The sequence below is a fragment of the Wyeomyia smithii genome, chromosome 2 (genome assembly GCF_029784165.1).
Source record: "Wyeomyia smithii strain HCP4-BCI-WySm-NY-G18 chromosome 2, ASM2978416v1, whole genome shotgun sequence".
NCBI lineage: Eukaryota > Metazoa > Arthropoda > Insecta > Diptera > Culicidae > Wyeomyia > Wyeomyia smithii.
The window spans coordinates 221,373,164-221,390,133 of NC_073695.1; the positions used below are offsets into that span (position 1 = coordinate 221,373,164).

Below are 16,970 nucleotides of genomic sequence, written 5' to 3' on the forward strand. Positions count from 1 at the left end.
AGGGGTATGGAACTGCAAATCGCTCTGCTTTTCAGGATACGACAGGTTCATCTACGATGAACTACATTCACGCAACTTCGAAATCGTAGCACTGCAGGAACTTTATTGAACAGGGCAGAAGGACAGGACCTTGTATCTGTGTAGAATACGCGAACTCCGCGACCAAATATGGAGCATCTGTGGGACGCCGGGGTTGCATGTGAATACGCACAGCATTAGGAGGCAGCGTTGCCACAGAAGAGCAGCTTGGCGTAGTAACTCTTGAGGATGGCTGGAGGAGCATTTGATCCGCCATAGGTACCACTCCTGTAGGAATACTTAGTACAAGGGCGCCGAATCATAGACATGATTGGTTAGACGGCGAATGCAAACAGTTAGTCGAGGACAAGAATGCAGCACGGGCAAGAATACAACACCGCACGAGAGCGAACGTGGAACGATATGGAAGGGCACGTAACAGCCAAAACTGTCCTCCGAAGGAAGAAGTGCCAGCAAGAGAACCTTAATCGCGTAGCGATGAAAGAGTTGTACTGAGCTAACGTCACTCGAAAATTCTACGAGAAACTGAACAGCTCCCGTGAAGACTACGTGCCGTACGCCGATTCTCAACGAGCTGTTGAAATACAGTGGAGAAACACTGCCTAGAGCCGTGTAAGAACGAGTTCCGGAGGAGTTGATGGAATGTAATGTGTTCTATTTACAAAAAACGCGACAAGCTGGAGTGCTGCAATTACCGGGAACCACTCTAATAAAAACCGTCTACAAGGTACTTTCCATAATAATCTGTTGTCGACTATCACTATCACCAGGCGGGATTCATCGGTGCCCTCGCCACCACGGATCAGATATTCTGCAGATTTTGCAGAAATGTTGCAACGTGCCAACACATAATCTGCTCATCGCTTTCAAATCGGCATACGACATCGAGACCAACTATGGCAAATAATGCACGACTTTGGATTTCCGGACAAACTAACGCGGTAGGTCAAAGCGACGATGGATCGAGTGATGTGCACTCTCGACCCCTCCGGAACTCAAAGAGGTTTAAGGCAAGGTGCCGTAGCTGTGCTTTGGAAGGTGTCATTAGAAGAGCAGAGATTAACACGAGTAGCACAGTATTCCAACAGTCGGTTTAACTGTTCGGCTTCGCCGACGAAATCGATACTGCGGCTTGGACCTTTATGAAGATGACGGATACGTACATTAAATTGAAGGCTAGAGCCGAATGGGTTGGACTGGTCATCAATGCATCGAAGTCAAAGTACTTGAAAAGACGCTTCATGAGAAGACAGTGCTATCCTCCCACTTCGAGCTCAAGTTGGTGGTGATGATGTCGAGGTAGTCGACGAGTTCGTATACCTGGACTGAAACGGACGATAACAGCAGATGAATTTATTAGCGCGTCATGGCCGGTCGGTTATACTATTCACACATTACGGTTCGCGGGGTTCTATCAGGCACGATTCATGGGTGCCTTCTAATCCGTAGTACCACTACGGATACAATTTTTACGTTTCAGCACGCTCTGCAATACAATTGATCGATATCAGGCAGATAACGCACGACTAAAAATGCTAAACGAAGGGGGGTATTGGGCATTCTTGATTTATAATATCGTGAAGGGTCACGGTTTGAGAGCTTTAAATATTTTTCAAATAACAAACATATAATCAGTATATAAATACCTGTTGACTTGAGTAATTACACGAATCTGAAAAACAGAAAATGTATACTTTAAGCTAATTGGCTACACATTATCGCAAAACTACCTCACCATTCAAGTCTTGTAGAGCGTTTCAGTTTCTTTTGTGATTCAATATCCATCCTCTTATGAGATGTACCATGCAATTCTATGAAATTTCTTTCTAAATTGATAAACTTTCAAAAAGTAATAACTTGTAAATAGCATAACCTAAACGATGTTCAGCGATAGATTAGTGCATTAAATTCTAATGATCAGATCTACTATCTCTGTTTAAATTGAGCTCACTGAACACCGCTCGTGCAACTACTGATGCGATACCGAATTCTTCGAGTTCAAGAATCTGCTGTTTCAACGTAGGTTCCATGTTATTCAAGATTAACTGAAAGAAATAAAAAAAAAAACACATGTATTGATTGAGAATTTCAAAACCAATAGTATTAGTACCTTTTTGAGCGGTTCTTTTTGTACTTCATTGGCGTAAGGAAGCAGTACCGCAGCCATACTGATGCGGTTTGCATTAATGCACACTTCTGCAATGTCCAGTAAATTTAGTGAAGCTGAAACGGGACACTTTTGCAGTAATACAAGCGACTTCGACAGTACAGCATCTTCCTCAAACGATCGTACCCGACTGGCATTTCGGAACGGTGCTTTGATGATCGTTTCCCACGCCATTCGGTATCCTTCCAGTACGATAAGCTGCTCGTGTGCGGAAACAATGTCCAGTAGCATCGTCAGATGAGATAGCATGTTGGTGCGAGCCATTTGCTTTAGCAAACCGTTCCAGATCTGAGGCACGAATATGTCGTATCCTAAACAAATGTAGGCGATTACTTCCAGACCCTTTGCATTAGTTGCATGCGACTGCCAGAGACGTTTGAGCAAGCTCATTTTATCGGTTTCCTCAAATTTGGTCATAGTGAGGTTGTTGAAGCCGAGCGATTTAAGGAAGTAGATGCACTTCAATACAATGTAATGGCTTGGATTGAACACATCGATGTAGGACATACAGTTATCATCAATTAATTTGCTGAAACAATCGTAGATTTGCAGTTGCTTCTTGGCGTCTACGTTCGAATCACCTGTGCACAGCTGTGTTATGAGAAATTGGACGCTCTTCTCTCTATCCCAGCTTTTTAGAATGTAGTGAGCTCTTGCGACGTACTCATCAGCAGATGTGGTTGTAACCGAGTCGTCTTCCATGTTGTGATCTTCATACAAGGTTTCCTCTAGGTTTTCACTTGAGTTATTAGCTGAACCGACAATTGACAGCCATTTTTGAATCAAAGTCACTTGAATGGGATGAATGTCTAACTGGTGGAGTTTCGAGATTTCGCAAACTAAACTATTAATGTCGACCTTTCGCTCTAATGTTACACTGTACAGAGCATTGATTAGCTCTAGAGGGTTTTTCACCAGAGAGAGCAATTTATCGTCATTGATACCGTACTGTAGTAGCAAATGTTGCGTTTTGAAGATGGGATATTTTCGGAAAATTTTCTCCACTTTGTCTTTTGCGTCGACATTTGCAGATAAAATATCCTCGTTTTGGCAGACAAACTTGTAACATTCGTAGGCTGCCTCTACCTGATCGGCGCCTTCTGGTGCATTATTTGTGACATAGTACAGGATGAAAAGCTTTGAGACAGGATCCGAAACGCAGTCCACCAAACGAAGAATCTAAAACAAAGCTCCTTAACTTTTTTCCTCGAAAAAATATCGATTGTTTTTCACTTACCGATTGCAAAAATGCATTGTTAACGGGATGCAAGTGCCAGCCCGTTCCTGGTGAAATTTCATCAGCTTGAATCTTGTATTCGGAGATTGAATTGAGCACGGCTGCCTTACAGAAATAGTCCTGCAATTCGATTGGATCCATGTTTTCGAGGTGAGCCTTCAGTTGTACAAGCACCAACAGTTTTTTGTAATTATCAATTGAAATCTCTTCCTTTAAGAGAGTTTTCAATGGATGACGTATCAGTATCATGAAGGGAAGGCGATATTTCGAAATTTTAGGCAGCATACCACCATCGGGTTGAAGCTTGAGCCATGCATCCAGCTCAACTTGCCCGGCGCGATGGACTCGCTTAATGGTCAATCCATCCTTGAGATAGTCGAGCATTTTCTGCCATACTACCATTTCTTCCTGTTGGTGATTGATTTGCGAGAAAATCTTTAGTACGCAAATGTACATCTCGTAGAAATAAAAATTCATTTCTTGCAAATATTCCGTCAACCGTGTACTCAGCAGCACGTGGTTCGTAACTTCATTAATGTATGGTTGACATTGGTTCAGGATGTCTTCTGCTGTTGTTTTGATGGTAACGACTTCTTTGCCAAAATTGTCTTGGCTCACTTCAAAATCGAGTTCCTGTAAACTGAGTATCGTAATAATCTGAGAAACCAATACTTGCTGGTAATCCCAGGAAAAATTTTCGCTCATTTTACGAAGCAGTTCTATGCTCAGCACTTTGCTCTTCATCTCTTTGGTAAGGTCGACTATGTTGTGGAACGACAGGGTCTTTTTAGTTTTTAAAGATGGATCCAATTTACACAGTTCGTAGAAAAATTTGAAGTGCATCCGTTTGCCTCGCTCTTGTACGGCTCGTTCCATTTCGCCAATATTAATATAATAGAACTCCAGTAAGGTGTGGAAGGCTGCCCGCTGAGATTCGTTAAGCATATTACAACGTAGATATTCTAGGCACTTTTCTTTAGAAATGCATTGAAATAGAACAAATACGGCCACTGTAACGAAAGGACGATTATAAGGTTTATGGTAAATGAAATATTTGACCTATTCTTACTATTGTAATCTGGTTCCTTCTGTGACAAAAAATACTTTAATGATTTTCGCCTAAGATTCTCAGCAAACTCAGCAGGAATTATTACTCCTGTGAGTTTTTCATAGGACAAAACCAACTGTACCAATTGAACAGCTGCTGGGTATTTTTTATACTTCACCAGTATTTCTAAGGTTGTCTGAAAGTCCATTTTGATGGCATCCAAATCAATGGGCGCCAGCAGCTCATGGAAGTAGCGAAGTGGTGGTTCCATTTGGTCCGCCTTTAGGCTTCCAACTACCACCTGTAGCGCTTGTCCGATGCATTTAATGGTCGTTTCTTGATCGTCCAAAGTTTTGATTCCTTCCATAGCATCGTCATTCGTGTAAACTATATCGAATGTTGAGAGCGAATCTCGTTTGTAGCTTTTTCTCACCGATTCATGTTTACCATTAGTCATGGTGAACATTTTTGTGAACACTTTCTCTGGCAGGTAAGGTCGTTTGTTGTATTCTTCCAGTACATCGATGTCATAATACTGACTGCCTAGCTGAACCCACCGCAGCAGTTCTAATTTCGCAATTCCGTTAAAAGTTGCTTCTTTATAGCAACATCTTAATATTTTATCTGCTAGTGGATAGGTCAGAGGGTCTAATTCCCAGCTAGCATTAGAATCGGCGAAATACTGTATTTGTTGTGTTAGCAGTAAAGCTATTAAGCGATGTAAATTTACGTGTGTATCGCCATCCATATCAATCATTTCGGCTACTCTAGCTAGAACGGCACCGCTGGCATGAACATTGCCAATCAAATTTAAAATCTCATAGATTCCATCTAGAAATTCTACATCTAAGGCTTCCGTCAGTCGCTTAACTCCACCAAACAAATCAGAGAGAAAATTGACTCGATCTCCACTAATTTGAAGCAGCAAATGTTGAATGCCATTAAGTAACAGTTGCCGACGATCTTTTTCTCCAATGAAATTGTCTCGGCGAACATCTAGTTGGAACTCCTTGCGAAGACTTAAAATATTGAGCATTTCTCGTATTTCCAGTTGGCTCATAGGAGAACAGCGTGATTTAAGTAAATGCAATAACTCAATATAGTTTTCGGAATACGTCTCAAGACCACTAACATCATCGAGCATGTGCTGCAAAAGAAGAATCAACATTGAATGAAAGTAGAAACAACATATTTGCTAGTACTAACAATTATTGTTTCGGCGACGGAGCGACTACAATCTTGCTTGCGCTCATCTGGCAGTCCTTCAATATAACGCAGAGCAACAACATACTCTCCATATTCGGCAAGCCGCAACATAACGTTCAGATCTACTGTAAACGCGATTTCAGGTGCCGATTCCGTCAACTCTTTGATGTCATTCAACATATTTGCATCACGCATCTTCAGCACACGATTAGCTAACATTCGAAGACATCCTTGGCTCTTCGCTGGCCATCCGTATTTAACTTTAATAATTTTGACAATCTGCGTGCGTTGCTCGAGCAAAATCTGAGCCGCAATCGGATGGTCGGAATTGGCGTACTTCACCAGTGGAGTGATAGTTTTGGACCATGGTACTGGCGATGCCTTAAGAATATCTAAAATAACATTCAGTTTCACGTATTCGTTGTGAAGCACTTCTACCAAAATTACGCAACGTTCCTCCCAGTAACTGATGTTTTGATTGGAAATGAGAAACTGAATGTATTGCGTAATAGACTTTTGCAGCTGGGTTTCCTGACCGACGAACATCGGGTATAGAAATTCGGTCACGATTCGTTTTAAATTTGAAAGCTGTACAGTCTGCAGTAAACGAAACGCGGTGTGTTCTTTAGTTTCCTGCAGATAGTTATCAATGTTAGCCGTTAAGTTGAATTTCTCCTTCAACAAAGTGAGATCTTTCAGTGCATCACTAAGCAGCTCCATTTCTTCCATGTTGGTTTCATACTGCAATCGCATATCCATGATAGGAAATTTCACGTCCTTGAAAATGGCAATCACGTCATCGATAAACGTGAGGCCAACTTTCGGCCAAAATGGAGCAAACTGTAGCGCCTTAGTTTTACCAATTACAAAAGTTACTAAAATTCGCATCATTTGTGGAAGATGCTGCAGGATTGGAGGAACGAAATGCATTAGCCACTGGATTAGTTGCAAAGGTGGAGTCCCTTCGGGTATGGATTTGAGAAGACTAGTGATTTTCAGTGAGTCCATGTGTAAAATGAATGACGAAACATGGCGTGACCAGATCAAACAGGCAGCCTGCATATCGGTTTTGAACAGCTCGATGCAATGCTTTGTAAGATTTTGGTGGAAAATAAAATTTTGCCACTCTGCATCCACTTCGTACGGGTCGATTAGCTTGAGAGTATCCAAACGAAGCAACTGCTCTGTGATGTCGCTTATTTCCGGACGACTTTTCTAAAGAGGAAAAAAAATAAGATAACGTTTGCTAAAGTTGACTAGATTACTTACATCAATTTTTTGGGCCAAGAATTGCAGAAACCGTTTTTTCATGTTTCGCTCAGGAATAGCAGCTAGTCTGATTGAGAGAAAAAAAGCAGGATCTTCAATCATGTTCAAGATTTCCATTAATTTGTCGAAAGTGTGCTGATACGTTTCTCCGGCTGAATGTCGGCTGGCAGCCATCTGTGCCAACAGCAGCCGAATTTTAGCTTGATAAATGCACTGCAAACTTAGGTCAAACTGTTTAGCAAAGTCTTCGGCCTCATCCAGGCGTCCTTTGCGAATAAGTTTTTCTAATCTAAGCGAGGGCTGCGTTTCAGACAATATCATCATTTCAATTTCCTGAACGTGTGGCTTATCCTTGGGGTTTCCCGTGATGTAGTAAATGTTAACCGCACTTTTGGGTTGCTGTACAAGCCATACGTACTCGTTCATTTCCAGATCGTACTTGCATTCCATTGCTGAAAGAATTTTAGACAAGTTATGCTCAGATCGTGAATATTAAACTGTTTATGAACTCACAAGGAAAGTCGACGATTTTCATCGATCTGACTCCGTTCAAGTCTGGTTTTGTTAGAAGTAATAGTTCTACCGTTTCTTCGGTACATTCCATGATAATAAAATCATCTATCTTAAAAGGCACTTCCAGCTCCCACGCTAGTTTTACAACAGGACAAATTTCTATCAGTTGTCCGCTGAATGTTAAACCGACTCTAAAAATCGAAAAATAATTTAAAAAGTCAGAAAATCTAATTCTAATTGATACCCACAAACAATGAACAAAGTTAAACAACTTCTTGATTCCACGATACTCCGGTTTAATGGGAAACTTTTCAAAGGCGTTGGTTCTTTGAAAGTATACCGACTCATTGCTGGTGCAAATGATGGAAGGAGATGTTTCGTCACTTCCAAGATCATAGCTCACCATTGGTACAAAGCTAGTGACCACCTCGCGCAAGTGTTTCTCCATTATACGATTGACAATCACGCAATCATCAAAGTTAAGTGTATTGTTCATATTACTCGAGTCCAACTGTTTCAGCGATTCGCTTATCCTATTTTCATCGAGTATAATATGATAAACTGGACCTCGAGAACATTGAACAAAATAGTTCCCGTTCATTTGACGAATTTCGGTGAATGTGTTATCCGGATTGTAATCCTCCGACTTGATGGGTCTACAATAAATAACCGATTAATATTTGTCCGCTGGTGCTGTAGAAGAAACAAACTAAATACAAACTTACAAACTAAATAAGCTGATTCCTCCAACATGAAATCCGGTAATAGTACCGTTAGATAAACCACATACAATCAGATCACCACTGTCGGAACTGGCAACGCACTCAATGTTGCAGGAAACGTCCAATATTTTGCCATCGTTACAGCGATTTTCATCCTGGAATACGACCAAAGTTTTGTCGATTGAAATAATCAATCGTCGATTCTGGAGTATTCCTGTAACGCGGGGATTTTTCTGGACCTGCCAACACATAACAACATAAAGGCTATGTTCAGTTGTTAAAATTTAGTAGACCATAATACAAACCAGTTCTTCACTAGAAATCCGAAAAAGACCGTTGGTACAGAAGGCGCTATTCAATGTTTCATCCTCGAAAGAAATCAGTTCGAAATTGGACCACATGTTGTTGAAAGGACAATAGTAACAAGCACAAACAAAAAGTAATGCATATATTGTTGAAAAATGATGTATTTTTTTTTAACTTGAATAAAAACGGTTGTAAAACACTTCTGAGTTCACTGATTACCCGCCGTTTGTTAAATTCGAGATGGCCAGCTAGCTGTCAAATTCGATTTGATTTTTTTTTTCAATCGTTCCACGGAACAGTGGAAATGAATCAGGGTAATACAATACAAGGGATGCTCAAGTTGTTCGTTTGATTTTCAATTTCAATTGGCACGGTACCACACAGCAGGAATTTCTATATATTTTTATTTGAATGAACTTAGCAAGGAGTTAGCGGGTTTTTAAACGGCTGAGTGCTCCACGAACTGATAAAAAGTTTGGTCAAACTAATGAACTAATCATTTTAATTTGTTGCTATGTTTAAGTCGTTCTGCAGTGTTTTTTAAACAATAATTTATAGGCTGAATGTAAATTGTATATATTTCTAGAATTTTCTGAATAATGTGATTACTGAAATAATGTGACCTCAAAAACCAACGAGATCCGAAGTAGAATTTGATTTATTGACGCAATTTTACTTTTGCGTTTGATTCAATGTTCACGTTCTGGCCTGGCCTAGCAGAGAATGAATCATAAACAATATACAGTCAAACCTGTTTTTGTGCGACTCGTTTTTTGTACGAAATTTATTTTGTGCGACTTTTTTTACGTGTTTTTTTTTGTGCGACTGTTTTTGTGCGATTTTTCTGTGCGGTATATGAAAAAGAACCATTTCCGACAACATTTTCAGCCATTTAATTTTTCCGATTCTTGGAACGAATTCCAACGCATTACAGAAGTGTTGCGTCCAAAAATTACTGTTTGAGCCAGTTTTACATAGGAAAAGTCACGAATTGCTTGCCTACGAAGGAAAGCGGTTGGAAAGATTAGTATGTTTAAAAAAGTTTCGTTTATCAATCCGATGTTTTAAAATTGTTTAATAGGTATTCTAAATCAGAAACAACAACTTTCGAGTTATTTTTAACTGAGATTTTTTTTATGCGGTCCCTATCCACCGCATAAAAAAAGTTTTTTTTTCAATAATGCTGTGGAAATATTGTTTTGTAGCTGCATGTGAAGTTTCAAATGATTTTTTTATGCGATTTATTTTGTGCGGTCCCTATCCCTCGCACAAATACAGGTTTGACTCTATATTTTCCTTAAAAAATATTCAGCTTAAGCTTTTTTGTAACCTGAGGAAAAATTTTAAAACAAAATTTTTTCAGGAGCGAAATATTTACAATATTCAATATTACTAAATATTTATCGTTACATTTTTGGGTTCTCCTTCATTTATATTTAAACTTCTTTAAGCTATGTTATTAGATCAACGATAAATGTCGGAACAGATAAATGATAAATAACGAAATATATCAATCAAATCGTATAATATTAACGAAATGTTTATAGCTATGACCCGCAACTCTTTGGAACGTTTACTGCATACAGTAGGGTGAGGCATAATGGGTCGCCTAAGGCAAATTTTCAATGTTCTGAGACGGAAATTATTTTAAGCCTACTTTTCAGACGATTCTTTTGATTTTTTTTTCATATATTTTGTTCAGATACGCTAGGAAATAATAAAAATTCAGTGTTGGGTCGAGTTTGCAGAATTTCCGAAAAAAAAATTATTTTTGCACAACGAAAAATAGCGGGGAATAATAGGCCACATGCAGGAGTGTTATTTTAGGCTAAATACGTCAAATAGTAAAACCTCAAACAAAATCCAGAAAAATTTTTCGTCCTTGTTCGAAACGTTACACTTTGCGCCACTATGTGAGCTTACGGCATACTAACTAATTTTTACTACAATAACTACACAACAGCGTTCACTGCAGTGCTTTTACTATGTGTCTCTTAAACATACATCAAATGAGGGGAGCATCTAGGTAGAAAAGAAGATTGTGAAAAATAAAATAAATCCAGCCGCCCGTTACGCATGCTTGCTCTTCAAATGATTTGAATTTATCTCAGCAGTGCGCATCGCGATGTACTCTTACTGTGTGTTCTAACTGACCCAAACTCAGCTGTGTAAGGAAGAATACTTAAATGACGTAACATTTAAGAGGGAAGGAATGGGTATGATTGTTTTGATACAAGCTGTGACAAGGGAGGGGAATGGGCAGAATAAATGTACACTAAAGACACACTAAAACATCGCACAAAGCTTTGCAATGGGAGCTGTCGAAAAATTTTTATTTGTGGCATTAATTTGTTAGAGATTTTGTGACCAAATGCAACGAAAGGGACGGAGAGGGGGGAGGGGTGTTTAATATCAGGGATGTTACGGATGTGATTTTTCAGACATCTGCAGATGCGGATGCGGATGCGGATAAGTGATAACGGATGAAGATGTTGATGCGGACGTCAATTTTCATGCGGATATTCCGCATTTGCGGAAGCGGATGATGATATCCGTTACATTCCTATTTATTATCATGAAAAAAAAAATGCTACGTCATTTAAGTATGCTCCCTGAGCAGCAAGTGTATTAATTTTTCTGCGAGCAACGGAAGCACAGCGCAAAGCAGAGGAAAAAAGTGTGATGCAAAAAATTGTAGGTAGGTCGGCTAAAAAGCCATGGCTTATAACGGCACGTTCCCCTCACATGTGGAGGCTTTGTGCACTACTAACCTAACTAGGGGCACCAAAATTCACAGGATTGGTTATAAAGCTATAATCTTTTCAAGACAACTATATTTAGCTTTAGGGCAACTTTCTTTCGCTTTTGTGTGATCGACGGACAGGGATAACATTCGAATCATTCATTTATTTATGATGTCAAAAAATGAAGTGTGTTATATTGGTCCTACATTTATATGAATCAAGAATTGTTGCTGAAAAACCCCGAACAATCTCCAAAAAAAAGCTCATTCTCAGAAAAAGCTTTAATTTTCTAAATCTAGTTTTGAAATGTCTTAATAAACGGATGCATTTACAAAGTAAGTTTGTAAAAGCTTTATAATTTGAAATTACCAATCGAATCATATTGCTTCATTGAAATTTGATTATTCTTTAAAAAGTTGAAATTGAAAAAAAACTCTCGTATTTTATTTGATTATATAATTTGAAGTATATAATCCACGCCATCAGCTGAATCGCTTTGTAAATGGCTTTGTAACTAGTTTTTTTGTCGCTTCCTCAAACATTGAGCGAATCAGCGATCGGCGTTTTAATGTCAATTTTATCGGATATCACTTCAGGTGTTCACACTACAATCAGACGATATGGTTTGACATTTGCTTTGAAAAGAGAAGAAAACAAAAACAGGTCAAAGCAAAAACAAGACAACAAGAGAAATGCAATTAGGCTGGCGCCAACGCGAACTCTCATATGCAATTGTCAAAATGTGCGGGATGAAAAACGCATAAGTATTTCCTACCTTCCTACTCGCATGCAACGTGAATTGCGAACATGATATCCGCTATATCATGTAGCTGAGGTGATATCCGATGACATCTCGATTGTATGGGATATCAGACAATATGGATGGTGATATGGCCTCGATAGCACGAATCGCCTGATATCAGGCGAAATGCGTTGTGGTGTGAACGGGGTCTTTTAACCATAATGGTCATTCGGGTCACGGTAGGCGACAGTACTTCGAATAAAACCAATGCAAAATGTATACGCCCTTGTGCAAGATTACTTTTGAGTTTGGAAAATTTTTCGTATACGTGTGGTTTCTTTTCAATAAAAAGTCGAGTAAACTTTTGAGTATTTTCAGATTATTTGTTATGAAAACACTCTATTGTTTCATCGAACAGGTTTTTACGAAATCATAATATTATTGGACTTATTGTATGCTTTCAAGGCCGTCGTTGCAGGAATCCTACTCTGTTACGCAAAAAAGTCCTTGTTACAACGAAGTAGTTTCCGAATGAAAACAGATGAAATTACAAACTGAAATTAGATAAAAATTGTACGAATTAGTGGAATAAAACACTATGATACACTGAAACCATTCACCGTAGAAGAAGCAGTAATATATTTCGTTATTCGTTATTAATTATGTTGGTTATAATATATGTTAACTTGAAAACATTACAAAATGATAGATTATATCTCAAATTTAGCGAATTGTTGATCGTTTTGAATAATTTTATTTACGGAGCATTGAACATTAAACGTTGGTTACAAGAGCACGTTACACTGCATGCAGCAAACAACGTTGCGTCTCCATCCTTTCTGATATGCTGTTATTTATGTATGTGCTCAAGCGGCACTGTTATTGCTCGTTTGTGTCCGCTCGTAAAGAAGTTCACAGGCCGGCTCGTTTGTATGAATGAAAAAAGCTAAACAGTTGGGTGAAGCCGAATCCTAGCCGACCGAGCACGTGGCAGAGGCACGATCCGATCGTGTGCATCTGTTGCTTATTACAAACGATAACGTTATCCGTGCGTAGTGGGTATGCATTGCTCGGTTTGTTTATGGCGAAGCGGTGCAGCAGGTTGTCCGTCGTCTCGTAAGTAGCAGCTGCTTGTTGGGTCGCCGCGCCGGTTGGTGTTTTTGTTTGTGTTTCTCTTCGGTTTTGTTCGTGAAGTGGCTAGGTTCGTTTCGTTGTGCAGCGAACACAGAACGGTTCGCCCAGTGGGTGATGAATTTTGAAAAATTAAAGCATTTCGATTTGTAACCGATGGTTTCCACTCTGCATACACATACGGCCGGTCGCGGCGGCGGAACCCACATGGCACTATATGGAAGGATGGAGCAGTTACACCGTTCAGTTTGCCGCGTGACTTCGCCGGGATCGGACGTGTTTTGAGGAGTGCAAAAAGTAGAAGTGTCACTGTGGTGTTTGTGTGCTTTTTAGTTGCATCAAAAGTGCAGTGAAGTGCACGGATGGGGATACCGATCAACTGATCTGAGTGTATTTGTTTTAGTGGCCTGCGCACATGGCGATGCAGTTGCCTTATGTTGGGTGTTACAGCAAATAAGAAAGGAAAAAATGCAAGAAGTGCAATTCACTTTCACCTGAGTGGTTATTAAGTTGCAATAGTAAGTTGACTCCTTTCCCTGCGAGTGTCTCGCAGTGGTCAGTTTAATTTTCGTGAAACTAAACCGAGCATTTAAAGTGTGCTGGCGTCACGGATTTCAGTCAGAGTTGTGAGATTTTGGCACTCACGCACGCACGACAAGTTCAACGCTCCTGCCAACGTTTTGTTTTCATCAATTTTTTGGATTTTTTTGGCGAAAAGTAAGTAAGAACGGTACGTGCAATAAACGGGCGAGATTTATTTTTAAAATAAGAAGATTGAACGCAGGTCGATTGGCGCTAGAACGGGGCTGTGTTGCTGTGGGCCGGTTTTGTTGAACGTCGAACGCGACGCCGTGTTCTAGTTTTACAATTTTAGTTTTCATCTTGCGCTCATGGCGTGATTATGTGTGTGTGCTAGTGTTTGTGTGAACTGAGGAGATCGCGTGCGAGTTTTCGTCTTTGCTTTGATTGAATGGCGAAAATAACCTTGATTGCACCGAGAAGTGAACAAGATTTTCAAGTTGTTGTAACTGGACATTTTCCTTACCAATTATTGCATAGCAGCGCCATGAGTTGGCGTGCGTGCTGGCATGTCCGTGTTGAAGTTTCTGGCAACTTCACAAGTAGGGACAGTGTGACTCGGAAGCGCTTTACGTTCGGTAGATCTCGTTCGTTCGATTACACTCAACTCTATGACATGTGTTTTGAATAAAATTTCATTTGTGATCGTAGTGAGAGATGCTTAAATAAATACCGTTGAAGAGATACTGTTGAAGTGGTTGAGTTTTATGTCATAAACCATGTTTATTACTTTTGTATGGTTGTAAAACACAAAAAGTTGAACATCATTTACTGCTGGATGTTTGAGCAGGTGATATTTAGGCAGTAAGCTAGATCATTCTTACTATTCGATAAACTTATTAACGTAAAATTCTCCATAAATCTAGAGAAACATTTCAAAAGGTCCTATCTACTTTGAACGATTTTTTTATCGATCACTTTCATTCAATCAACATAACTTATTAAACACCTTTTATGACACGTTATTTGCACAAGTTGATAGCGGAGGGATCACTCTAGCCTTCTGAACGAAAACATCGCTTGGGAGAGTTACTAAAGCTGAACCATTACCAAAATAAAAAGACGCTGCGGTAAAACAATAAAAACAGATAGGACCATTTGAAATGTTTATCTAGAAATATAAATCTCACGAGAGCAGCCTTTACGTAATGCCGCTCTTGCTCTCGATTTAATTGAATTATTAAATTTTTATTGTACCTTCATCTCCCAACCTCTGGTTTTGAAATATAATTCTCTGCAAATCTGTCGTTGTATCGATTTGATTGCTGCAGCCCTGTAACTGGCGTTTTTTCAATTACTTTACTTGTGCCAACCAATTCGTAGTAGAGCACCGTGACGAGACAATACAACTGTTGAAAAATGGAAAAATGTTGTTGTTCCTGTTGCTCGTTGTTCTATGATAGGCCAAATCCGTTTCCAATGGCAAGCTTGCCTACACAAAAACAGTTTTTTGAAACATCACAATAGTAATAGCTCTGATGTAAATAAGGACGATTACGAGCGGCAATGTGCATTCGAGTGTTTTTTTTTGCGTAAATTGCATAATGACACCACTTTGGTGGGTATGACTCAAGGGTAAAATACTGTCAGATGTGCCACGCGAGTAAGGTGAACATGTCTCGTAAAAGTCGCAATTTTACGTCGAACCGGCTGTGCAGAGTGTGCGAGACAAGATCTCTGCGACCCTCTTGGGCAAACCTGTAATCGCAGTATCCATATGCGAACGGCACGCTCTCTGGCTTCGCCTTCTGGTTGGTTGCTTGCCATTAAGAGGCTGCCCAGAGCCTTGAAAAGCGACCTTGATCGGAAGCAGACCCACTTGTCCGCGGCTAATTCGCTATGCACTCCGTATTTAGTATGTGGAGTAGTGGATGGTAGCAAAAACCAAAGTCGGCAAATATTTGCACACAATCTATCACTTAAACCCTCCATCGGATGATGACGTAAGCTGAATCTTGCCGGTTCAACATGTCATGCTGCCACTCCAATGTGGGACGGGTATTTGTCGCTGGTTTTACACGTCAACAAAAGACAAAGGGCGTGTTGGGGTTAGGGCACACTGAGAGCTTTTTGAGTTAAGTGGAACCCGTAATATTTATTGAATTTAGTGCAACTTTCACTACTTTTTACAACGTGATATCACTCCCAGTCTCCCTAAATGAAAATGATTTGCGAAACCCTGCTAACTTAAGATAATATACCTTAAACATCTTAAATAAATCGGCTCTTCGAAGCTGCCGCGAATAGTCTAGTAAATATAGTAATTGGTCGGGGATCGGTTAACCAATCTGAAATTTAAAAATCAGCAAAATTTGTCGCCTGAGAGATAGGTATCTGGAAAGGCTAAACCGATCTAACTTCATGACTTATTTCAGAACTATTGGCAATCATTCCAATTTTGTGCAGGCTTTGTACATTCAGTGAACTTGCGCCAAAAATGTACTGTAGCTGCAATACAGTAGAATTTCATCTGTTTGATAAGCTCTTAAAATTTGACCGGCAGTTGCAATCAACGCTGGGGTCTAAATTAATTTAGTTTCTATGACAGAGCATGCTAGCCTATAACAAACTATAGCATCGATAGGAAAGAAACAGAAAGCAAAAAATACACAGGCGAGTCAGAAGATCTCTTTTTTTGTGCAGATTGAACCGGCTAAATGTAGGTCCCTGGCGGTAAAGCCGGTTCGCCTAAATGAATGAACGTGAAGGTGTTTGTTATACCTGCAAAATACACCCCGCAGTTTCGTCTTATGGCGATGAATCGAAATCTTTATTGTATCGAGACGGCACGAGAGTGGCGGGCTCGTAAACGATGACTGACTTCGTTCATCTGCTAGCGGTCCTGACACATTATTGTCTGTTCTTGTAATCATGCCAAAAATAGGTTATTTCGGTAATTACGAACACAGTAACTGCAAAGATATTTCTCATGAATGTATTTTGCATATCGAGGTCTGCAAATTGTTGGCCTTATTTTGGCGTGCGTACTCGAAAGGATTATTATTGGTGTCAGCTGTCAACAGGTTTGGTGCGCTAACTGCTAAGTCTGATCGAGCAAAATTTTAAGCTCCGCAAAATAACGTAAAATACGAATCAACCCGCAGTGACCTTCTCCGAATCGCTTCAAAATAGTCGTTTACTGTAATTAAATGCTCCATTCTTTTTTATGCAGATGTTTTTCTGAATTTTCAAAGGGTCAAAATTTAATTGATAAAATGTTTCTTGAGTTGGGTGTTTAATAAAAAAATGCCGAAATTTTTCACAGCG

General features: G+C 39.7%; 2 protein-coding genes across 6 annotated transcripts in view; one reads left to right on the forward strand and one right to left on the reverse strand.

Annotated features, from left to right (window-relative positions):
- Positions 1–1,892: 1,892 nt before the first annotated feature.
- LOC129725174 (uncharacterized) lies at positions 1,893–8,750 on the reverse strand. Its single transcript, XM_055680688.1, has 10 exons — positions 8,507–8,750; positions 8,205–8,440; positions 7,728–8,135; positions 7,480–7,670; positions 6,967–7,418; positions 5,698–6,912; positions 4,513–5,638; positions 3,444–4,453; positions 2,150–3,385; positions 1,893–2,084 (listed from the first exon to the last, which is right to left on the reverse strand). The coding sequence occupies exons 1-10, from the start codon at positions 8,600–8,602 to the stop codon at positions 1,950–1,952; spliced, it is 6,105 nt and encodes a 2,034-aa protein (XP_055536663.1). The 5' UTR covers positions 8,603–8,750; the 3' UTR covers positions 1,893–1,949.
- A 4,634-nt stretch (positions 8,751–13,384) lies between these two features.
- LOC129723493 (guanylate cyclase 32E) overlaps positions 13,385–16,970 on the forward strand; it is a 93,727-nt gene continuing 90,141 nt past the window's right edge. For 2 of the 5 annotated variants that reach the window (XM_055677741.1, XM_055677745.1), the window contains exon 1: positions 13,385–13,841. The gene's annotated coding sequence lies outside the window, so the exon portion shown is untranslated. Of the gene's footprint in view, positions 13,855–14,354; positions 14,494–16,970 lie in introns of all 5 variants that reach the window. The other 3 variants (XM_055677743.1, XM_055677742.1, XM_055677744.1) reach the window with 3 other exon arrangements.